Source organism: Chamaea fasciata, unplaced genomic scaffold (assembly GCF_029207755.1).
Source record: "Chamaea fasciata isolate MVZ Bird 193981 ecotype frontalis unplaced genomic scaffold, bChaFas1.0.hap1 SCAF_25, whole genome shotgun sequence".
Lineage (NCBI taxonomy): Eukaryota > Metazoa > Chordata > Aves > Passeriformes > Sylviidae > Chamaea > Chamaea fasciata.
Window position 1 is genome coordinate 5613949 of NW_027094110.1, and position 25170 is coordinate 5639118.

General features: G+C 50.9%; 1 protein-coding gene across 1 annotated transcript; it reads left to right on the top strand.

Moving 5' to 3' along the window:
- The first annotated feature begins 751 nt into the window (after positions 1-751).
- Positions 752-25140, top strand: KLHL12 (kelch like family member 12). The gene is made up of 12 exons (XM_066203987.1): positions 752-835; positions 1075-1272; positions 8051-8204; positions 8975-9192; positions 12229-12378; positions 14448-14562; positions 17061-17167; positions 18063-18258; positions 18958-19116; positions 20329-20427; positions 23067-23253; positions 23568-25140. The coding sequence occupies exons 1-12, from the start codon at positions 752-754 to the stop codon at positions 23692-23694; spliced, it is 1794 nt and encodes a 597-aa protein (XP_066060084.1). The 3' UTR covers positions 23695-25140.
- The last annotated feature ends 30 nt before the right edge of the window (positions 25141-25170 follow it).

Consider the following 25170-nt stretch of genomic DNA (forward strand, 5'->3'; position numbering starts at 1 on the left):
TCATTTAAAAATCCTGGGATTCTAAAGCAGGCTCCTGGTGCCTGGCTCATAGCTTGGCTCCTGCAGCCCTGGCAGAGCCAGTTCCAGGGGTTCACCCCGCAGGAGCCACACCAGAGGAAAGGAGGCAGCACACGGCCCATGCCCGACGCCCTGTGAGGGCTCTGCTTCCAGAGCCCTGCAGCAGGGAACCGAGAATCATGGAATCACAGGATCATTAAGATCTCTAAAAGCATTGAGTCCAACCATTCCCCCAGCACCGATATGTTCACCATGAAACCATGGCCCCAGGTGCCACATACAGACATATTTTGAACACTTTCAGGAGTGGTGATTCCACCATTCCACCATTCTATGCCCGCTGCCCTAGGCAGCCTGCGCCAGGGCCTGACCACTCCTTCACGGAAGAAATTTTCCCCGATCTCCAACCTGAACCTACCCTGGCCCGACTTGAGGCCGTTTCTTCTTGTCCTGTTCCTGTTCCTCAGGAGCAGCCCCCGACCCCCGCTGGCTGTCCCCTCCTGTCCGGGAGTTTTACAGAGCCACAAGGTTCCCCCTGAGGCTCCTTTCCTCCAGGCCGAGCCCCTCTCCCAGCTCCCTCAGCCTCTCCCGGTGCTCCAGCCCCTCCCCGGGCCCTCACGGTCCGTCCCGCGGGTCGCGCGGGGGCCGCTGGGGGGCGCTGTGGGGCCCGCCCCGGGCTCGTTGCTCGGCAACCACCCGGCACTCAGGGGCGGGGCGCTCTACGCGCGGCGCGATGACGCCATCAGAGCGCGCGGCGCGGGGAGAGGGAAGGGCGGGGGGAGGCGAGGTGTGCGGGCCGGGACCTCTCCCCGCGGCGGTGAGTGCGGCCGGGCCGGGCAGCTCCGGGCTGGGCGGGGCCGGGCGGGGCGGGGCCGGGCCGGCGACCCCGGGCCGCCCCGGGCGGGTGTCGCCGGGGCGGCCGCGCCGCGGGGTCGCGGTGGGCGGGGGCGCCGGGCGGGGCGGGCGCTGAGGGCGGGCGGGCGGGGCGGCGCGGCGGCAGCGCCCCCTGTCGGCGGCGGGCGCCGTGCCATGTGGCCGTGCTGGCTGTGCCCGCAGGTGCCGCGCGCCATGGCCCCCCCCAAGGACATCATGACCAACTCCCACGCCAAGTCCATCCTCAACGCCATGAACGCCCTGCGTAAGAGCAACACGCTCTGCGACGTCACCCTCCGCGTGGAGCACAAGGACTTCCCGGCCCACCGCATCGTCCTGGCCGCCTGCAGCGACTACTTCTGCGCCATGTTCACCAGCGAGGTCGGTGCTGCCGCCGGCCCTGGGTGCTCCCGTGGGTGGAGGAGGCAGGGCTACCCAGTACTTGGGCTGTTCACTGTTGAGCTGCTCAGCAGCTGGGCCAGGATCCCCCTGTGGGGGCCCAGGATCCCCTTGTGGTGATCCTGAAGTCCACTGAATACTCCGTGGTTCCTCAGAATGCCCCCACTGTGGTTCTTGATCCCTTCATGGTGGCTCTGGGTGCCTCAGGACCCCCTATGGTGGCCCTGGATTTCCCCAGGGTGGCTCTGGATTTCTCTATGGGCTCTAGGTCCCACCTTGGTGGCCCTGGGTCTCTGTGAATCCCCCCATGCTGGCCCTGGAGCCCCCTGGATTCTATCTTGGTGGCCCTGGAGCTCCTCGAGGTGATTTATGTCTTCTTACGGTGGCCCCAGAGCCCTTTATTGTGACTGGTGGGGAGTTAAGAGGTTGTGGCAGGGACTCTGGCCTTGATTCGTGGTCTGCTGTGACCACCCTGTGCCCAGCGAGCTGCCAGGCTGAGCTGCCAAGCTGGAGAGTTCTGATACATTTACTTATTTTTCTAGTGGTGATTTGTGGTTTCTGTGGTTCTGGGCATCTTTCCTGCCCTGGTGCTGAGCGTGGGAGCCGTGCTGGGGAGTCTGGGCAACCCTTTCTGTGCAAGGGAGGGTGTTTGATGTGTGCTCTGGGCTCCCCTTGGCACTGGCTGAGAGCTGGGCTGTGCCGGTGCCCTGCCATGGGGGTGTCACTGGGGCTGGGGTGGCTCTGAGCCCCACGTGCTGCACTCAGCACATCTCACCTGTGAGCACCTTGGCTCTCAGCCTTTCCTGTGGGACCTGCACTACCTGTGCAGTTTCCCTGAGTCACTGACAGGCACTGCTTCAGCTCGAACTGGCACTCACTGTTAAACGTCAGATGCTTTGCCTGGCTTTGTCTTTATAAGTTTGAGTCAAGCTTTGCAGGTTTTTCTTATGGAAGATGCTTTCCTTATCCTACCACCTTCCCTGCTAGCAGGAAGAAATATTATTAAGTAGCTCACAGGTCCTAAAGCCCTCCCTGCTAGCCCAAGAGTCATTGCAGCAGAGAATGATTTTTTTCTTTGTTTTACCCAGGCATGGAGGCTGTGGCAGAGCTCTCTGTGTGCCCACTGCTGTCAGTGTGCTGTCAGGGCAGCAGGTGTCTCAGTTTTCACAGTCCTGTGCAAAGAAACCAAAATGATGCGTCTGTGGCCTGACCACAGACCAGTACCGTTTTTTGTCCATATCTTCATGAAATTTGTCAATTCATCAGGTTTGTGGTCTCCCTCTGTATAAAGGAGATGTAATTAAATGAAGAAAACACACAAAGCAAATTCAATCCCTGGAGGCTGAAGTTCTCTGTTCTCCAGTAGCTCTAGGTGCTCAGTACTACAGCAGAGTATCTCTGCTTCTCTGGGTTTGTCTGCACGTTCCTGTCAGTGCTTTTGATTTCTGGACTTTGTCTGGGCAGTGTTCAGGGATCCAATCACTCCTGTGCTCCAGAACATTCTTTGTGGCTGCTAACAAAGGCTGGGGCTTGGTGTCTTTTGGGTCTGAGCTGAGATGTCTCTCTTTGCATCGTTACAGTCATGTTAACTGTAACATCATAGTGACCTTCATTCAGACATGTAAATCTTTCTCAGAAATTAAATTCTTCCTGGGAAAATTCCCGTGCTCAGTGGGCAGAATTGCTTGCTCTCTTGTGCTCCCACAATGCCTCTGCTTTAAGGGCTCTTTTTTCTTTGCTTAGTTTGTGTTTCTTCCAAATTTGCTTCTTTGTTATGGAAACCCTAAAGTGACCAACCTGCTAAGGGGCACACAATTACGGAGTGTTTGTGGGAGAGCTTCCTTCCAGGAAGGGGCAGCTTGGTAAACCTCAGAGTGGACATGTTTCCTGTGTGTGTCAGCGACAAGTGTGGCGGGGCCTGTGATGGGACCGTGCTTGGACACTCTCCAGGCAGTTGTGGGTGCAGTGTTTGGCCAGGCTGGGACTGCAGGGAGCTCAGAGTGTGTGTGGTGGTTCCTGTCCCTGAGGAACCAGGGCTTCCTCAGCGCTCCAGCTCCTGCCTCCTGCAGGTCTGGGGTCTGCCTGGCTGCTCTGATGTGCCAGGCTGGGCTGCACGAGGCTTTGTTCAGAGTTGATCTTGGGGTTATGCCATGGCATTCCTGGTCTTTTATCCTGGAGTTATGCCACAGTATGCCTGGTGTCACATCGGTGCATGGCCGGTACAACACTGAGACTGTCAGCAGATACTGTTGTCATAAAGAACTGACTTTGCTTCTCTGTGTCTCAAGTTTCCTTTCTTCTCTCACTTCTGACTTGTAATATTTTAAAAAGTTCTCAGTCTAGCTTCGTATTAATTTCTTCCTGTTTTCTGTTCCCGTTTTACAGAATGAGGAGAAGCCACTGATCACCTGATGAACCCCAGGCTTTTTACAACACTTTCCTTTGCCCCTGTGCTGAGCAGTGTGGGAGAACTGAAACACCATCAGTTTTACCTGCAGGGTTGTTCCTTGTAGTGAAAACTGCAGAGCAGTTTTATCTCACCTGGATCTTGGTTGTGCACTGGTATTTGTCTTTGGCCAAGTTAACAAAATTTGGGATAATCTTTTAAGAGCTGATCACTGGCTCCACCTCAGAAAGAAACTATTCTGTCTTCTCTTGGAGGCTGTGTTCTAGAAATTGAAGGGTTCTTTCCCCCCAAAACAGAGAAATATTATTCTGAAAGAAAGCAACTGATATTTCCAGATTCTCACATGGTCAACTTGCCTGTGCTGTGATTGCTCTCCGGGGTACAGTCAGCCCACAGCAGCACTGTCATGCCAGCATTTCTCTTCCCTTGTGAGAAGAAATTGGGGTTTATTCCAGTGTACTTTTATGTATCTGCATTAGTAAAGGCACAAACAAGAAGTAGCCTTGGGTAAGAAAGGAGTTGCAAAATTTCAGACCCATTCTCCTGCATGATTGTCGTGGTTTAGCCCCAGGCAGCAGCCAAGCCCCTCAGAGCCCTGTGCTTGCTCCCCCACCAGCAGGATCAGTGAGAGAGTCAGAAGGATAAAAACTAGAAAATTTGTGGGTTGAGATAAAGACAGTTTAATATGGAAAGCAAAAGCCACACGTGCAAACAAAGCAAAACCAGGAATTCACTCCCTGTTTCCCGTGGGCAGGCAGGTGTTCAGCCATCCCACGGGGAGCAGGGTTCCATGACACCTAACAGTGACTTGGGAAGACAAACACCATCACTCCAAACATGCCTCCCCCTCCTTCCTTCTGGCCCCACTTGATATACTGAGCATGATGTGACGTGGTCTGAAACAGACCTGTGATCACTTTGGGTCATCTGTCCCAGCCGTGTCCCCTCCCAGCTTCCATGCACCCCCAGCCCCCTCGGCAGCCTGGCAGGATGGAAGGCAGAAAAGCCTTGGCTCTGTGTGACCACTGCTCAGCAATAACAAAAACATCTCCATTATCCTCCCTGCATTCAGCAAAAATCCAAAGTACAGCCCCACGCCAGGCACTGGGAAGGAAATTAACTCTACCCCAGCCAAACCCAGCACAATGGTTTATGGATGGAATGGAAGAAGCAACACTGTGTTTCACAAAAGAGCTGTAGCCTGCAGCCCCCTGCCTTAAGGCTTTAAGCCACTCGGGCGTCTTGACGTAAAACTCCTGAGGCCTCAAAGTGACTCTCCTTAGTTGTTCTCCTGAATGCTGCAGTTGATTTTGGGATCTGTACTGCTGCACACTTCCTTTGATGTTAGAAATGTGCTCGTATGAGGGGGTATCAATCCCTGGCTACTTTACTTCCTTAAGGGAGCGTGAGCAGAGCTCTGATATTAACGAAGTGGGAAATGAACCTGAAGTTCTGACGGCAGGGATGCAGAGATGTGTCTGGTCCTGCTGAACAACCTTGAAAGTAAACAGTGAGCACCTTGGAGAGGAAAGCTGCCTGGCCTGTGTGTTGGTTAGCATTATAATGACCAACATTTTGCATTCTGAGTCCAAGTGTGTGGCGTGGATGAATGAGGGACGGTGTGTGGCCCGGCAGCCCAGCACTGAGCACTGCAGGCAGTTCTCTAATGCTGCATACACAGGCTGGAGCTCAACTCAGGGTTCTCATGAGTCTGAAAGTCTGAGAGAATTGCTTGTTGAGTCTGGAGAAGGCTCTGGGGTGGCTTTCCAGTACCTGAAGGGAACCAACAAGAAAGATGGAGGGAGACTGTTTTCACTGGGGTTACAGGAGAAATGGGAATGGCTTCAAACTGATAGAGAGGGTCCAGCCAAGACCACTCCATGATTCTGTGTTCAAAATCAAGTTGTCTCCACACTGAGATCTGTCTTTAAGTTACGGTGTTAGGATCCCGATTCTGCATCACACACACTAGGTGAAGTTACATTAAATACTTCCTTCCTTCAAGGCATACTGAGCAAAATAACAACCAAGGAGTAGAGTGTAGCGGAAATACAAGGAAAGCACTCATCTGTATGGTATTCCTGTTGTCCTCATGGTTTGTGTTGTGGTCAGCAATATAAAGAGAGTTTGTGCATGGCTGATTGATTGTGGGTCAGGGAGCTTCTTTATCAGCTCCAGGCTGATGTGTGAAGAGCCGATGCTTACAGCTATCAGGAGGTCAATAGAGGTTTGTAACATCTTTGATCCTAAATATGTATGGTCTATGTCTCTGTTTGCTTATTGGAATCATCTGAACATCTTGCTCAGTTCTGAACTTGGGTGGTATCTGTGTCCTTTTGTGGTACAAACAGCTTAGTCTTGTTTTGGGAATGTTTTGTTTTGCCCAAGGCAGGGAACTGGTTTTAGCTTCTGGATGCAATGCCTGGCCTGTCACGCAGCAGGTCAGACAAGGTAATTTGCTGTTCCTTCCTGACTTGGGAATCCATGAAGTTTGTTCACTGAGTCAACAGATTCAAAAAGCGTCTTCCCTCAAGTTCCTTTGAGGGTCACCATTACGTCCTGGACTTCTCTACTGCAAGTGTATCTGCATCATAGAAAGGCCTCAGTCCCAGCAGACATCTCTGCTGTGTCATGGAGTGCCTCTGCAGGAGTAGCTTCCACTGCTCTTATTTTCTGTATTGTGTATCACCTCCTTTTTCCCCAGCTGTGGCAGATTTGAAGCTCAGTGGTGGTGCTTTGGCCATGCTTTCTGCTCCCTGAGTCTCTATCCAAGTGGCTGTACCAACTTTGGGCTCATTCTTGGCAAGAGAAGCCGTGGGCTTTCGTCTGCATTGTGCTTGCACTGGTGCTGACTGCTCCAGAAGTCAGGGGCTGGTTTTGCAGCGTGCCACAGAAAGATCATTATCTCTTGAGGTGCAGCCATGCTGCTGAGCTGGCAGCAGTGTGCAGGGTGTGATCAGTGAGCCCACCAGCCAGTCCATTGGTCAGGAATCATCGGGTGCTCTGCCAGCAGCTCTGTGCTGGAGGCACTGAACCACAAAACTGATGCTTTGTGAAATATAATCTGTTTTGTGCAAATTTGATGGATTCACAGAATTTGCTGTTCCCAAAGACTGACCGTTGAGAGGATAATGTTCCTTGGAAAAAATAATTGTTCCAAAATTAATCATAGAGGTGATAAAATAGTCAGGGGACAAAGTCTGGATTGTATAAATGCCATCACTGCACAAACTGTAATTTTACTTAATTTCATTTTAGGAATGAAGTTCACCATAAGCTTGAAGAATGAATCAGGAAACAGACGAGTTGAGAAAGCTTTTTCTTTGGCTTGGTTTTAGAGTGGAGTGGTGAAGATGTCCAGGTGTTGGAAAGGGAAATTACTCATCAGCACACTAATTGACTTGTTCAGGTTTAGGGCTGGACATGCCCAGGGGGGAGTTAGCAAAGCTGAGGCAGAAGGATGTCCCAATGATAGCGGGCACAGAGATGCCAAATTTCTGGACCACTGAGACACTTGGCAAAACTCCCAAAATAAGGAAGAAATTGATAAAGCCAGCTCAGCAGCTGTGCTGAACTTGGCTCTGAATGGGTAGAAGGGAAGTCCGGCAGGGGCATGTCATGACAGCCACCCACTCCAGAAGTCCCCTGACCTAGAGGAAGAGAAAGACTGAGCATGGGACTAATGAGCATAAGAAGCAAGGAAATCGTTAACCAATAGAAGATAGGAGGCTAATCAGTAAGAGAACTAGGTAGCTTTTAGCCAATGAACATTAATGCATTTGTTTGCCAAAATGTATAAATAGTAAAGAGTTTTGCCAGTCGTACTGGCTTTGGGGATTGGCCCCCAGCCCTCCTTTTCTGTGCTGAGCTGAAATGAATTGAATACCTGAACTCTGGGTGTGAATTGGCCTCTTTCACACTAGGTGAAAGAACCTGGTTTGGGCCAACAGTTAGGTGGGGACTCCATGTAAACTGCAGCGTGTCACACACATCCAGCTCAGGGAGGAATTCCCTTGGAGTAAAGCTTGGAGTACTGCATGGAGGAGAAGAGTTTAGTTGTCTTGCACAGGTGACACATGTGATCTCTGCTGACTCAGATCTCAGCTCACAGGTTTTGCTGTGCATTGTGAATGTCCTTTTGATCCATAAAGAATTTTGTCTCGTACTCATTCTGTAAGTGAATTCTGTAGGGAAATTCCCTCCTTCCCCATATCCTTTCAGTGAGCACCAGAATAGAAAGGACAAATCTCTGTTGAAACCTCTGACAGATCGTATTTTCATACTTGCTGAGTGTTGTGGGCTTTCTGATCACATTAATGAAGAATAAAGCTGTGTCTCCCTTTTAATTTACAGCTCTCAGAGAAAGATAAACCCTGTGTGGATATCCAGGGCCTGACAGCCTCCACCATGGAAATCCTGCTGGACTTTGTATATACCGAAACTGTGCATGTGACAGTAGAAAACGTCCAAGAATTGCTGCCAGCAGCATGTCTGCTTCAGCTAAAAGGTAATTAAAGGATTAGCACAAATTGCTGCATTTTGGAGGTTTGGTTTGCTTGACCCTCTGTGCATGGAAGAGAGCTTGGGGGAGGAATAATATTTATAAGTAGTTATGTCAAACTTCTCTTTTCTTGTGCGCTGTGGTCTCATTGGTACAGATTTGGGTGCAAAACAAAATGGTAAAACAGGTTCCATTCTTTGAGCTACTGTACTTCTGCAGGAGTATTCCCAAGAGGAATTGAGAGCTGTACAGCACATAAATGTTACAGCTCAGCTGCATTATTATAATCGGCAATCCTAGATGTTATTGGACCTGCCATCACAGTATGTCTGGGTCAGTAACAGTCTGGTGGTTGTCATTGCGCAGGCACCTATGGAGCTATCCTGGACAATTATCCCAAATCCCAGGCAACTTACCCAAAAGTTATCATAGGCATAGAAATCTGGTGCCACTAGCAGACACATTAGTGGTTGATAATCCGTGAAGCTGAGTACAACTCACATTGGAGTCTTCCTAGTATCAGACTGGTGTAATTTTTTCATGGAATAGAACAGCCAGAGATCAGTGCAGCCCAAACACATGGTCTGGCTGCTCCAAGTGTATTCACAGTCTCCAAAGCAATACATACGTGTGTGTGTGTGTTTCTGTAGTACTTTTACTTGTTATTTGAATTGGATTTTCATGATTGCTTAGAACTTTATTTTTTGAAGCCCTTGCCAAAGCAGTGGATTGATAGTAAGCATGCAGTGCTCATTCACCCCTCCAATTTTCCGTAGGTGTGAAACAAGCTTGCTGTGAGTTTCTAGAAAGCCAGCTGGATCCATCAAATTGTTTGGGCATTCGGGATTTTGCTGAGACACACAATTGTGTGGATCTAATGCAAGCTGCAGAGGTCTTCAGCCAGAAACATTTTCCAGAGGTGGTTCAGCATGAAGAGTTTATCCTCTTAAATCAAGAAGAGGTTGAAAAGCTCATCAAGTGTGATGAAATTCAGGTAAAACCTGAAAAGTACCATTACTGTGCAAAGCATTGAAATAAAACATTGAAACCAGTCAGTAATTAGTCCATACTCCTGGGGTGGACTCCCCACACAGTTCTTGAATTTGAAATATAATTTTCAAGAGGCGTCTATTTTTATTTTTGCTAGTTTGTAATTTTATCAATACCATGTAGCGTCTCTGTAAGAATTTGTTGTCAGACAAGTGTTTCTTGCAAGTCCATCACAGTGAGTTAGTTCCCTTTGCAGAGTTATTGCCCTTTCGTTCCCTCCTTTCCCTGGAGAAGGTAAGTTGTCTCAATGCCTACATTTCAGAAATAGTCCCAAGCTTTAACTTCTATTTGCCTGCTGATCAGCAGCACAAGGAATCCTGGGATGGTGCAGGGTGGTCTGACTCTCTAGAGGGTTGCAGGGAGATTTAGTTCCCTGGAGGTGAGCTTCTGGAGGATGTGCCATGTGACTGGAACACATCAAATACGTTTTTCCAACTTTTCTGTGAATAAGTTGAACATTCCCTGGTAATGAGGAGAGAGCTTGATTATTTATTGAGGTGGGTTTTGTCGAGACCTGATGTTCACTGCAGTTGGAAAGCTTGAAGCAATCACTGCTCAGAGTTCAGGGGAACAGGAATGCTTGGAAGCAAACCAATGTATGGGATGTCTTTGGTGGGATTCCTGAAAAGCCGGTACAGGGGTAGCCAGAGGAGAATTGTTGATGTATTCCTTGAAAGTGGTCTTCAGCCGTGCCAACATCCCCTTGTTAATGAGGCTGCTTGAGAAAGAGCATGTGAGACAGTGGTGAAGGACTCAGCTCCAGTTGGGATCCACAGTGGAGAAGGCTGAGTGTGTTTGATGTTTGACAAGCCGCAGTTTTGTGCTGTGAGGGGCTGAGCTCCTGTGGGTTGTGATGATACTGAGAGCAGCTTCTGGGCTGGGAACAGAAAATGAGGAACTTCAGAATGACCGGCCAAGCTTCTTGGATGATCTGCTAGGGAAAAGTAACATTCCCTGTGGATTGGAAGGGCTGGTTCAGACCTTGCAGCAGGCAGTGTGTTGGGCATGCACTGTTTTACCGCAGGAGTATGTGGCAAGAGTATGTGGCAAGGGAGGGGATTCTCTTCCTCTTCTCTGTCCTTGTGAGACCTCACCTGGAGTGCTGTGTCCAGGTCTGTGGTTCTCAGCGCAAGAAACACGTGGACCTGTTAGAGAGGGTCCAGAGGAGGCCACAGAGATGCTCTGAGGGCTGGAGCCCCTCTGCTCTGGAGCCAGGCTGGGAGAACTGGGGGTGTTCAGCCTGGAGAAGAGACAGCTGCAGGGAGACCTTATAAAGGGGCTTGTAAAAAAGAGGAAGAGTGACTTTTTACGTGGACAGAGAGTGATAGGACAAGGGGTAACAGTTTTAAAGAGGAGAGATTTAGATTTGATGTTGGGAAGAAATTCTTTCCTGTGAGGCTGCTGAGGCCTTGGCACAGGTTGTTTGGAGAAGCTGTGGCTGCCCCATCCCTGGAAGTGTCCAAGGCCAGGCTGGACAGGGCTTGGAGCAACCTGGTCTGGTGGAAGATGTCCCTGCCCATGGCAGGGGGTGGCATGGGATGGGCTTTAAAGTCCCTTCTAACCCAAGCCAGTCTGGAGCAGATCTCTCTCCTGCTGTGTCCCACAGAGGTGCTGTGTGGAATCAAGAGTGTGGTAAGGGAACACCTTCAGAAAAATCTCTGGGCTGCTCAAGAAGTGCAATGACAGGTCCTTACTGTGATCCTGCCTTGTGTTACTCATCATTTATCAGAAAACATAAACGATTTAATGAACAGTAAAACTGTTAAATATATCTGAGGACATTCAGTTCAGGAGGGAATAAATCAACACAAGATTATTGCATTTAAAGAGGAGGTGGGGAAATTGGAAACAATACAGTAGTCTGCTCTCCTTTTGTGAGCTCTAATTGTCCTTTCCCTGTAATTGCAAAAGAAAGAGGCCATTCCAAATTACACTGTAACAAATATAAAACAATGGCATAGAAGAATGCCTTACATAATTAACCTCTGTGTCTCCCTGATTCAAAACATTCTGCCTGACAGCTTCAAACTGGACTTCAAAGGGGACCGGTCATAGGCTGGTGGGAAGGCTCAGTCCTTTCATCACAAGCTCTTCTTTCATCTTCATATTTAGTCTCTGATAACTGACTTTGTGATAATAAATTCGTGTCTGATTTCCTTTTACATTGGATGATCTGATAGATGTGCAAAAAGAAAACAAAGTCTAAGTAATATATAATTGAGATTTTCACAATTATTTTGCTTCTGATAATCATAGGTGTCCGAAGCACCTGTAGGTTCTCTTAACAGTATCATATCTGGATGGTTTAGTCAGTGTAATCTCCAGAAGCGGTGTAAGCACCAGCATGTGCCAGTCCTAAATAGAGACAGAAAAAAACTAGTGATAAAATAAAATAAACAGTAGAAATAAACAGTAACATTCATGCCCTGGGACTCTCCACTCTGAAATCCTTAGCAGTTTTTAAAAGGTGGGTTGAAATAAAAAGATACCTTAAGTGTTCCTGCTCTGGCTGGAGTGTCCGAGGGGCAGTGCATAGGCACAGGGCTGATGAGGCCTAAGCCAGGCACTTCACTGTGCCAAGGAAACCTGATTCTAATCATGTTTTTGATAGCACTTCGAATTTTACAGTATCACAGCTCCTGCTCCAGAGAATTGGGGGAGCTGTCCTGTGAGTTCCCACTGGTCAGTGGATGGAGCTCTCAGCTCCGGGCTCTGCTCTGCGCCATAGCGCTCATTGCTCTGGGACTTGGACTGCCCATTGTTGATCTCAGCTGCAGGGGAAAAAGCAAACGCGGGTTTAAGGAAAACAAAGTGAGGGAATTCGCCGTGCTTATGGGGATTTATTTCCCTAAGGGACCCGTAGCTGAGGTGTCCTGCTCCCTTGCTGTGAAGCAGTGCAACAGCCTGGATGTTGTGTGCTCCGTGGCAGTAGCTCCAATGTTATGCTGCCACGTGATCAGGCTGTGCCTCCTGTTTGCAGGTGGACTCTGAGGAGCCAGTGTTCGAGGCGGTGATAAACTGGGTGAAGCACTCGAAGAAGGAGCGAGAGGCGTCGCTGCCGGAGCTGCTGCAGTACGTGCGGATGCCGCTGCTCACGCCCCGCTACATCACCGATGTCATCGACACCGAGGTACCAGCAGTCACTGCCTGCTCCTGCCTGGCCTCTGCCGGCCCACACGACGTACTCAGAACTCTTTCTCTGCTGCTGCTGTTTGATGGTGACACTGTGGGGCTGTCCCTGCTCAGCCGCAGTGCCACTGTCACACTGAGCAGTGTTTGCTGTGCCAGCAGTCACAGCATCGCGCACTGCAGCCGCAGGGTGCCCTCTCCAGAGCCATTAGTCAGCTGTCTCTGCAGATATTCACACCACCTTTCTGTTGTCATCTGTTGCAGTCTCCAACAAGTACTTTCTGCCTTCGTTCCTAAGTGCTGGCAGGTCCCCTTCCCCAGGCTGAAGATTGCTAGCATTGATCTCATGGCTCCTCAGAAGGTGCCTGAGGTGCAGATGGCCAGCAAGTTCCTCTGAGTGAGAAAGACAGCAGCTGTGTCCAGGACCAACACACAGCCAAGAGCCGTGGCTAACGCTGCTGCTTTGTGTTCTGGGATGCTGCAGAGGCAGCCCAAAATGGGGATGATGCAAAGAGACAATTAAGCTTTCCAGTGCAAAATTAATTCCAGACAGGAAGTGATGCTGACTTCAGGCAAGATTTCAAAGGGAGGTCCAGGGAAGGTCAAACCAGCCTTCAGGTTAGATGGTGATAGGATGTACTCAAGGGTTACTATCCCTTGTCACCTGACAGTTGCTGAGTGGTGAATGACAGACATTTTTCTACATCAGGAAAAGGCTGGTTTAGCAACAGTCATCTCGGATGTGATAGATCATGGATGTTATTAGATCAGGACAACTTAATGGGCCGTTGTGTTAGGTTATGCCAGAGCTAACGGGTGTTCAGTCAGATTGTCATGGCCCACTTCAAACTGAAATTGAAGCTAATGGAAAATGGACTGGTACCGAAACAAACAGATCAGTTGCAAATCCAGCCTGAGACAGAGGCTAGTGTACAGCCCTCAGCTCTCAGAGTGAACGTTCAGTGTGACCTGTCCAGTCTGGCAGTGCCACACACTGGTGGCACATCCTCAGCTTGGGGCAATGTGGAGAGTGGAGCATTGGCCCCATGTGGCTGCCACACACCTGTAGAGGTAAATCTGAATTTACTGAAGCACCATGTACACCCAACAGCCAAGGGAAAATAAGTGCTGAGCTGACGGGAGGTTGGTCCAGGCTATGGAAGGGAATTACACAGCATTGTGCAGGGAGATGAGGCTTTCCTTGGGTGCCCCTCACTCTTCAACAAGACCTCAGTGCCCCTGTTGCCTCTTCACAACTCCATGTGCTTTGTGCACTGGGACAAAAAGAATACCATTTGATAACTAACAGAGGCATTTGCAGATGAAAACCCTGAATGTTAAAAGCCATTTCAAAACAGCATTGGAATAGGATAAGCAACACTTCAAGCACATGAGATGAAATAAGCAATTGTTTTGTGGGAATTCTTGATCAAAGAGACAGCAGTTCCCTGCCTGCTGCATCACCAGGCTGTGAGAGGGGGAAGTAAGCACCAAAATTCAGGTGTATCTCAGCTTAAAACTCTGTACAGACGGGGCAGCTGCACCCTGCAGGAGCTGAGGATACATCCCTACCTCCAGCACTACAGAAAACAACAGAAGTATTTTCCTACTTGAGTTCCAGGTGCGGGGAGAAAAAAGGATGTTACCAAGTGATCAGGGCAGTAAATCAGCTGAACAGTTTCGTTGTGCTGTGCTCCCTGTCTCTTCTCCAATGGCAGGTGCAGGACAAGTTATGTGGGGCAGATCAAGTGTGATTTCACTGCCAGTGCCCGTTCCTAGTCATACTTCTGCTGGCTTAGATGGAGCAGAAGTGGCTTTTCCTTGGTGTTCCAATGCAACCATTTCCCTTAAGGAGCCTTCAGTGCCAGACTGTGAGGATGGAGCCATATCTTCTCAGCTGCAGTCTGGTCTTCAGTTGCCTTTACATCTCCCTGCATGCAGTGTCTGCACCAGGACCCGCACACGAGTCCTTTTCATGCTGCCTGAGCTGATGAGAGTTGGCTTTAGGACAGTTCTTCTGAGGTTTCTTAAAATACATTGCACGTACCAGTGACTAATGTTTCTCCCCAGCCTTTCATACGCTGCAGCCTGCAGTGCAGAGACCTTGTAGACGAAGCCAAGAAATTCCACCTTCGGCCTGAGCTCCGGAGCCAGATGCAAGGACCCAGGACACGAGCACGTCTGGGTGAGCAGCAGGGGAAGGGACCCTGAGAGGGGCCAGGGCACTGCCAGGTCTTGTGCCAGACACCTTGTCTAGTGCCTTGTAATGGTGTTCGTGCTGTTCACAGCAGTAAGTTGTCATCCCATGGTACCCAGTGAGACAGAGAGGGGACTGGAGCAAAGGACAGAGGGGCCTCTTTTACAGAGCACGATTGCTTAGTGCCAGTGTGGGGAGTAGCTGATTGCCTTTAATCGTAGGCCCCTGCTGTGGCCTTAAAAGCAGTTTCCTGAGTTGCTGATGCTTGCAGATATGTTTGTCCCAGCATGCAGCTGTGCAGGAACTGTGGGAAGAGTTTCTTCCTGTCTGAAGAGGCAGGTATCAGAGTCCAAAATAGAGCTGTGAGGTGAGTGACAGCTGCCTTACAGTGACAGCAAGTTTCCACAGCGAATTGAACAGGGGAAGGTGCAAGGAGGGAGATGGAGATGTCCCTCTTCCCCTTCAGAGGTGCTTTTTTTTTGTTTTTTTCTCCCTAGCCTTGTTAAGGCAAATAAATGATGATATCTTCCTTTATTTCAGTAACTCCTACCAAGCATGGTCACTGAATTGTTTGGAAAATGCTTGTCTTAGGGCTGTGAGCACTCAAGAGCAACATAAATGTAGGAATGACCTGCAGAAGAAGGAAAAGTATTTTACTGGCTTCTTCTGTCAGACTCTGTGCCGTGTTTGTGTCCTGGTGCACTCCCAGGGCACTGCCATCAATGCCAGCATGGACCACTCTTCCTGCAAGGAATCCTCCCTGTGTGTTCTCCAGTGCTGCTGCAGGTGTGGTGGAGAGAGACCCCAAAATCCCTTTGTGGCCTCTTTTAGGGGACAGAAAGCAGTTTAACACAAAAGGAGGAGGGCAGATTAGGCTTTTCAGAGACACAGTAGTCAGACTTTCTGGCCTGAAGGGAGTATTGATATGCTGTTCCTGCCTAGTCCAGGCCTCAGCACATTTTGTGGGAATTCCTATGCCAGTGTCAAAGACCTGGACTCAACTCAGCCTGTCACTCGCATCAGCCTTCCAGTATCTGAAGGAACCTGCAAGGAAGCCAGAAAGGGACTCTTCATCAGAAACCGCAGCAATGGAACAATGGGGAATGGTTTCACTCTGAAAGGGGGAGGAATCTAGGGAATAAATTCTCCCCTGGGAGGGTGATGAGGCCCTGGCACAGGCTGCCCAGAGAAGCTGTGGCTGCCCCATCCCTGGAAGTGTCCAGGGCCAGGCTGGACAGGGCTGGGAGCAACCTGGGCTAGTGCAAACTGTCCCTGACCATGGCAGGGGGTGGAATGACATGAGCATAGAAGTCCTTTCTAACACAAACCAAAAACTGTTTTATTGTCTAATTGTACAGTCTAAAACTGCACATTGTTGCTGAGGTTCATCCTTTGGATTCAGCCATAGCTGTTTTAATTGATTCCATACCATCTGATATCAGCAATGTGTCACTTACAAACTGTGATCAAGGCTTGTATTAACTTTGCATGGGAGGAACTGAAGTGATTGCACTTTTAGCTGCCTTACTGAAAGGAGGCTTTCCAAGATATTGGAGATCTTCTGAATCCTTCCCAGTTATTTTTATATTATTCTTCATCTGAGATAGCAGTTTTTCTGCTTTGTGACAAAGTCTTATTAAATGTTCTTGCTTGCTGTTCAGTCCTTGTGCAATGAAAGGCTGGACGGTCCTAAATTCTAGTGATAAATTCCCTGTTCCAGAAAGGGCCCAGAGAGTCGAGGGGATGCTGAGTTGTTCTAAACCTGAGACAGAAGCCTGCTTCCAGGAGGTGATTAGAGGGGAAGTTACAACTCTCCAGGTCACAGCTGTTAATAACAGTCATGGAGGAAATAAGAAAAATTCAGAGAAAAGAAAGCAGAGGGAAGGCAAATTTGAAATAAAATACACAAGATTTAAGAGACAATTCCTTGGAAAATACTTAATTAGTTTTCCAAGCTTCAGACAGCCTGACTTGTTTGTCAGTTACATGGTGAACAAAGTCCCCTAAATCAGGTCTGGGTGTCACTTGTGACCAAGGGGAGACTTTGTGTTGTGAGGAGGCTGCAAGGAAGCAGCCATTCTCCTACAGATTCTATGGGATGGCGAGAGGATTGGGAAAAAAAGAGGAAAGGATACAAAAGGAGACATAAAGGAATGAACTTCAGCACCTGTCTGAGGCAGCTTGTTTTCTCAAAGTGCCTCTGATGTTTGATGTTAGGAGAAACAGCCCTCCAGCAGCCAGCTCCTAACACCTCAGTCAGTTGTGTGCCACATGCTCTGAAGAGTTTTCCTTTCTCTTCCTTTGCTGAGCACAGAGTGTGAGTGCCTGAGCCAGGTTAGGTCCCTTCTCCAGAGCCAAGACAAAAACAGGGATTATGGGGCAGCTTTGTGCCAGGGAAGGCTCAGAGTTTCTTCAGGTTGTTCCCCGGAGGTGACCCTTTGGTTGTCAAGGGATTGACTTGTCTTTGCTGTCCCTCTGTTCCTCAGGAGCTAATGAAGTGCTGCTCGTGATTGGCGGCTTCGGCAGCCAGCAGTCCCCCATTGATGTGGTGGAGAAATACGACCCCAAGACCCAGGAGTGGAGTTTCCTGCCGGTAAGGGACTGGTTCTGGCCACCACAGGGCTGACCAGGCTGTGGGCAAACACTGATCCTGCAGCACCAGCTGGATAACAGTCTCCTTGGGCTGTCCTGTGCAATCTACTGAGGATTTCTGACAGAAATTCTTTAGGGATTTACATGGCGAATGCTGAAACCACTTCAGCTTGCAGAGCGACTGAGGGAGAGGGGGTTGTTGTCATAGACCTGATCAGCTGAGCCTGCAGAGACCCACATCTTGGTTGTGGGAGTGAGAACTATCATGTTTCCTAGTGAAGGGGTGTTAAGCTTTAAGGTTAGTGATGATAATTGGAATGTCAATAGGAACAGTGTAATCAGTGCAGTCTTCAGGCTGCTGCGTGATCCCACTGCTTGCACTGTTTTGGAGCATAATGGGAAGAGAGAATTCCTGCAGTGAGGAGTATTTCTACCCAGTATTTCTTTATCTCTGTGAAATGGTGGAGAACTGCCTCTTCTTTAATATCACCAGTCAGGGCAGACTCAGTATCACCTGGTGTTCCAAAATTCTGATCTTTTTTTGGAGGCTAAAAGCTTCATCAAATCAGAGTCCCCACTTTTTCCCATTACCAGTGTCTGCAGGAGCCAGTGGGAGGCTAAAAAAATGTCCCAAATGCATCAAAGATTATGCAGCAGTACAGGATAAATGACATTTAGTGCAAAATATTTGCGTGCAGAGAGACATGGTCCTAAGACGAGAGCATGGCAGGGGGAGGCAGGCGCAGTCGCTCAGGCTGTGTCCTTTAATTCCATAGTGCTCTGGGGCAGTGGGCCGTTTCCCAACGGAGCAGCGCAAGAGGGTGGAAGAGCAGTGGTTGATTTCTATGCCCGGTGTTGTTCCTGTCTTTGACCTTGGTGTTGCTTTGCTGTCCCAGAGCATCACGCGCAAGCGGCGATACGTGGCCACGGTGTCCCTCCACGACCGCATCTACGTCATCGGGGGCTACGACGGGCGCTCCCGGCTCAGCTCCGTGGAGTGCCTGGATTACACGTCAGACGAGGATGGCATCTGGTACTCCGTGGCTCCCATGAACGTGCGCCGAGGGCTGGCGGGAGCCACAACCCTTGGGGGTACGTCCTGGTGGCTGCCAGGGCAGAGCAGCCTGTTCAGCTCTGGCCTGAGATGCCCTGAGCTGGTTTGGGAAGAGTGGGCTGCCTCTGGGGGAGGAGGGGAGCCTGAGATTCTGCCTTCTCATCACCGGGATGCAGAAATGGAAAACTTGCCCACATATCCTGAGAGGAGCTCTGCCTCTGCTGCATTCCTGCAGCACATATCCATGAACTGGGGGAAAGGGGCTCCGTGTGAGATTATGGAGTGGGAAGCTCTGAGGGTGGTGACAGTGTTGGGCAACACTGAGCACAGGACACCGAGTACAGCTGTGACTTCCAGCACTGGAGTGACTGGAACATCTGCAGGGAAGGAGTAAGGACTTTGGGGAGGTACTGGCATGAGGCTCGCCACAGGCAGGTTTTGGGTTTGAGCATGGCCGTGTTTCAGTGGTTCTGCAGCATGAAAAAAAATAGCTGGATTCTGTGTGTTCTCTTTCATCCATCAGCAAGAAGCAGATTTAAAGGCCAGGTGGGACGTGTGTGTGTTCGTTGGGCCTATGAGCCAGGCTGAGGAGCCTGGCTTCATCTCGGCTCCCAGTGTGCCACAGTCTGTTTTCTGTGCATGGTGTGCAGTCCATGCTGTAGCTTTGCCCCGTGTGTGAGGGCCCTGGTGCTCCATGCGCATGGCTGACTGGCTGGGTCCCACCTCTGTCACTGCAGACATGATCTACGTTTCGGGTGGGTTCGATGGGAGCCGCCGTCACACCAGTATGGAGCGCTACGACCCCAACATCGACCAGTGGAGCATGCTGGGGGACATGCAGACAGCACGGGAGGGAGCGGGGCTCGTGGTCGCCAATGGAGTGATCTACTGCCTGGGTAGGTACCCTCAGCACCTCTGGGAGCTGTGCCAAGCCCATCTTTAACCCAAGGGACCATTCAAGCGCTGCCTGAGCAGCACCAACCTGCCACGTCCATGTTAGAAGAGGTCTAACCTCACTGGGCACTCAGAGCTGAGTCAGTGAGTGCTTCCTGACCTCACTGTTCCCATCACAGTGGCTTGGACTGCAGCTGCCTCATACTGCAGAGAATGCTGCACGCTGCAAATTACACTGCATTTGAGGGATGGCAGGAGCGTGGAGGATAAGCAGTGCCAGCTGAGGCTTTGTGTGACCTGGGCAGTGTCTAAATGTCCAAAGATTAAGCAGGTAGCCATGGGACAGGGCGTACATCTGCAGCACACAAAGTAATGGTGGCTGTAGTGCTCCAGAAATGTATCCTGAGCCGTCTGTTCTCCAGCTTCTTCCTGTAGCACTCACTTTAGTTTCAGAGCACCACGCCAGCTGTGAATACAGTGAGATTGCCAGAGGACAAAGCTCTCTGAAGCTTGTTCTGTGGGGCACCTTCTGGGCCTCAGAAAAGGCAGTCCCTGCATTGCACCTACATCTGGTGCAGTCCTGTTCCTGGGAAGTCACAGATCTTAGGCCCTGGTTTCATAGAACCACCAAATGGTTTGGGTTGGAAGGGACTTAGTCTCATTCCACCCCCTGCCACGGGCAGGGACACCTTTCACTAGACCAAGTTGCTCCAAGCCCAGCCCAACCTGGCCTTGGATATATCCATAAACCAGCCACATTCATTCCTCTTCCTCATGCTGTCCCCCAGGGTGGATGGCAGCACACTGCTCCTTTGCTGGGACTGCACTGAGATTTTAGCATCGGCTTGTGAAACAGCTCTTGAGAGATCCCAGCCTACACTTTTCAGCCTCATGCAGCTGCAGCACAGACCTGAGCACAGACCTGGGAGCTGCACATGTGCAATCTGCAGGGCTGCACTAGCAGTGGCCTCAGTGTGCACATGGGGCTGGCCTGGGTTGCTGGTTTGGGGAGGTGATGCTCTCCCACATGGCCCGGTGCAGTGTGGAGGCAGAGCTGGCTCTGGGCTGGCTGCAGGATCCTCTGCCACCAGGGTGGGCTGTGCTGATGGCAGTGCCACACTGTGCTCGGGGCCCACCAGGCATGGTACTGCTCTCTGCACAGAAAGCGTTCTCCCCAGGTCAGCCCCATGGTTTGCTCCTGTGTTTTGTTTCAGGAGGCTACGATGGGCTGAACATCCTGAATTCTGTCGAGAGGTATGACCCCCACACTGGACACTGGACAAATGTCACTCCGATGGCCACTAAGCGCTCAGGTAAGAGCCCACAGTGCCTTGAGGTCAGTGTGTCTCCTGCTGCCCTGAGGGAGCAGTCACTGCTCGTGTGTTTTGCTGCCCTGAAGGATGCTCTGGCCCCAGTGGGTGGGTTGGCTTTGAGAAAGGATGATTTTACTGGCTTGAATTCCCAAGAGAAATACTGATTTTCACATGCCTCCATTCCATACTGAGGTGTGTACAAAGGGATGTAGCAGCAGGGTTGTAGGTTACATGGAGGGAGATGAAATGCTGTGTGACTTCCACAACTAGGAACAGTGCCTGGCATGGAGAAGAGCTCACAAACTGACCACAGTATGGGTCAGTGCTTGGCAGCTGCACAGGCCATGGTGAAGGCAGGTGTGTGTTGCCAGGCTGCTCCTTCGCCTGAGCCCTGCTCCGGGGCAGCACTGCCACAGCAGTGTCACCCAGCAGTGGGGTTACACAGATGGTGCAGTCACACAGTAATTATTCCCCACCAATCTCTCTGCCTGGTGTTCTCTCCAAGCTTTAACTTGGCTGTTGTATCCAGGACAAAAATAGTTTAAATCCTACTTTTGGAGTATCCTTCTGTTTAAGCTTTCCTTTATTTCTCAGAGCAGTTGTTGTGGGGCTCCTGTAGCTCCTGTGTGCCCAGGTGTGTTGACTCCTGCTCTGGCTGTGTGCCTCCGGCCTCCTGCCCTGCCCTCCAGGCCGTGCTGATGGGCTGCCCTGGTCCTGCCTGTGTGTGCATGTGGAGGTTGCTCTGTGCCTCCGCACCTGTGTGGCTCCTAGTGCTTACAGTTACATGCTTAGACCCTCTTCCAAATCCCTTTTGAATTTCCTTTTTCTCTACTTCTTTCAATAACTGACCCTCACACCGGCTGGGCAGCACTGCTCCATGTGATCCCTGTGCAGTGCTCCTGGTTAAGGACAAGTACTGGGTACTCAATAAAACTGGGCACTGTTTCAAAAATATTTCAGCTTACTTGTGCCTGCAGTGGCATTCACCAAAACCCCAATCTTTAAATATATATTCTTGTGACAGGGATGTTCCTGTTAAGTGTTGGTTTATCTGCCAAGAATGGGTCTGATTTAGGAGTTGGGCACTTTCCACATCCAGGAAGGCCATGCAAATAAAACACGGGATAAAAGCTGTAGGTTTTTCTAGGTCAGAGGCACTGTGTGAGACTAATCCATGAATCTCTAGGAAGCTTGAGGGTCAGATGGCTTTCTGGTGGGTGTGCTTTGGGCACCAGAGAAGGCTGTCTTTGGACAAGACCAAAAGCAGAGTTCATGGGAAAGCTTTCTGTAACAGGCATTTGCCAGGTCTGTGCTCCTTGGAGCACCAAGATCACACATGGGTGTGCCCAAGTTTTTGTGCCACCACTCTGGTACTAACACCCCTAACTGCTCACACCTCGGGCACTTGCAGCCTTCATCCTGGTGTCAGTTAAGTCCGTCCTGGTGACCTTGGACCCTGTAGAACTTTTTTGCCCCCCAAAAATCCTCAAAGAATTATCCACATGCAGACCTTTGGATTCCAAGCCCAGGACTAAGAGTAAGGTTAGCTTTATTCACAGAGGTTATTTCCTCCTTGATTCTTTTCACCTCTTAGGACAGATTCAGGAGGGAGGCTACCTCTCAGAGACTTGGGCCATATTGCATTGCTGGAGCCGATTTCCCTGGTTAGGCCTTGGTTTGGTCCTTCAGCCAAAGCTCCTGGAGAGCCCACTGGGCCAGCCTGGCCATTCCCAGCTGTTCTGGTGCTCTCAGCAAGGACAGACAGGGAAAGCCAGGATGCATTTAGTGGAACAGAAAGTCTCTTATACCCTGTTGGTAAAGAAACAGATCCATGCCCTACAACTGCAGGGTAGCTGGCTCATTTCCTTCAGGATATTCATTAGTGCAAGAGTTCCATGTTGGTGGTGACAGCCTGACAGGGCTGACTGTGTTCCCAGCTGCAGGAGCCCCTGAGGCCACCGAGTGCATGGTAATGTCACAGTGTCCTCCAGTGCTGTACCTGAGGGGGCTGCCAGGGAGGAACCAAGGCTAGTGGGGTTTATTTGGTACTGTTTTCATAAATTCCCAGTTGGAGCAGCATATTATTGTCTGCTTTCACTGTGAGAACACCTGTTCAGGCAGCTGCTCCAGCCACCTCTGCCTCTGCAACAGTGTAGAAACCAGTTTTCATTTTGTCTTCCAGAGGAGTAATGTCAGGGAAATCCTTCCTCCAGCTTTGCATGGAGCAGTGTGCAGCTACTCTCCAGGCCACAGCCAGGAGCTGAGTGACACCAGGGAGTCAGAAACTCCAGAGGAACCTGTCTCTGTGCTGACAGTCCCAGCCAGCTGCCTGCCAGCAGAGCAGGCCTGGTGCTGCTCTGCTCACACACCTGTGGTCAGGTGTCAGCCCAGGTAAACCTCTTGTGCTGCTGTGCTGCCCAGGCCCCCCATGCCACACAGTCAACAGTGTTTACTGGAGTGAAATATTTTCATGTATCATATAGGGACAACAACAACAGAAGACACGGTTTATCAGCTCTTTTGGGGGACGTACAAGCATGAAAAATGTCCTGTGAGGAGGGAGGAACTGACCTGTTCAGCCTTGTGACAGTGAGCCCAGCGTCACTCGTGGGCGTGACTGTGCCACCTTCTCTCCGCAGGGGCTGGCGTGGCTCTGCTCAACGACCACATTTATGTGGTGGGTGGGTTCGATGGCACAGCACACCTCTCCTCAGTGGAGGCCTACAACATCCGCACCGACTCGTGGACCACGGTGACCAGCATGACCACGCCTCGCTGCTACGTGGGGGCCACGGTGCTGCGGGGCCGGCTCTACGCCATCGCCGGGTAAGCGCAGGGGCTCCTGCACCTCCGGGTGCTCAGGACGTGACCTGAGGGGACACAGCTGCCCTCCCTTGCCCGGGGCCTCTCCTCCAGGAGAGGACACATCCACGGGGTCACCACACCTGACCACAACCGGCAGCACAAAGGGCCCGGGCGGGCGGGAGAGCAGCAGCGGGCAGCAATGTCGGCCTGATGCAGTGGTTATAATTCGGGCTGCTCCTGCTGTATGCAGCTGTCCGGCCTCCCTGGAAGAGCTCTAAATGCCTCAGCCTCTTCCTTCAGCACCGTCCTTCATTTGTAACTTTCTGTCCTGGCAGGTACGATGGGAACTCGCTGCTGAGCAGCATCGAGTGCTACGACCCCATCATTGACAGCTGGGAAGTGGTCACCTCCCTGGGGATGCAGCGCTGCGACGCGGGAGTCTGCGTCCTTCGGGAGAAGTGATCAGGAGGGAGCTCACAAAGAAAAACGTGCTAAAAAGTCTCGGCTGGAGGAAGAGTCCCAAATGATTTGCAGTGACTGTTCTTGAGAGTTGTGGATGCTGTGGGAATAGGCACCAGAACAGCAGCTTTCTGTGCTGCTTGTGACTAGAGCATGTGCATAACTGTGTGATCTCAGCAGTCATTTGAAATCAGGGGCTCTGTGGGAAGCTGGAGGAGGGGGATGAATGGGGTCAGGAGAAGCTGCACTCTCTGCTGTTCCCGTGGCTCAGTCTGTGGGCAGAGCAGAGTTGCCCCAGCCTGGTCTCAGGCAGCCTGGTGACCCCTCCCAAGGACATGTACATACCCCTGGGTCACCTCTTCAGCCACCGCAGGACCCTGCGGGTCCTCGGGTCGCTCTCAGCCGTGTGGATGTGTGAGGGTGAGTCCAGCTGCTCTTATGTTCCAGCTTCAAATCATCGTGTACGTACTGAATGTTCCACTGTGCTCCCTGAGTGGGTGCAGAGCCAGGCTGGGTGATGTGTGTGAGGGGCCTGCACTGTCACCGTGTCTGCAGGCTCCTCGCAGGGCTGCACACAAAGGAGTCACAGGTCAAAGCTGTCAACTACTGTGACACAGAGCCTGAGGCCATGGGGGCAGAGGGCAGGGGAGGAGCTCGTTGCCTGCCACAGAAGCATCTACAGTGTTTGTGCTCTTGATCGGGTGCTCAGCAAGGTTCATCACATCGTGTTTCCTCAAAAAGCTTGACAGCTCCAGCTGCAAACGATGTGTGGCACTGGGAGCTTGGCCGTGCCTGTGCCCCGCCCTGTCAGGAGGTCACCTGAGCTGAGGCCGGGAGAGTAGGGACACAGTGGCTGCTGCCCACCGAGGTCCTGCTGGGTGAGTCACTGGGGTTTGTCCCCACACAGACCTGAGCCCAGCACAACCAAGGCAGCCTTTCACTCAAGTCCATTGTGTTGGTTTTCCTTTTATCAAGGATTTTTCTGCTTCCAGGGCTGTTCCGGAGTGCCATCCAGGATTCTGTTTCACCCTTTGTTCTCAGCTGTTTCTTCCCCTGTCTCAGAACTCCCCATCCCATGACACTTGCTATCCCTGGCCTGCCCCAGGAGCCCAGGTTAGGCTCCATGAGTGGCACACGGCAGCTCCTGGAACACTCCCTGCTCAGCATGTCCTGCCTCACTGCGTTCCTGGGAGCACGAGCTCCCCTCTGCCATCAGCTTGGCCCCACGGTGCCTGGGCTCCATGTAGTGCTGCTCGTTGAGCTTCCTGCTGACTCCTTGCTTGGGGACAGGGTGGGATCAGGGACATGGTAGCATGACCTAATTATGCACTTTCAGCCAATGCTCTGACCTTCTGCGTTCGTTTCTATCACACAAGTGTTCTGTGGTTTTGTTTCCTATGTTTATTTTTTAATGAAAGTATAAAGAATAAAATATTTCCTGAGCCAGTATGAGTTTAGCTTCTGTTTTCTACCTTCCAG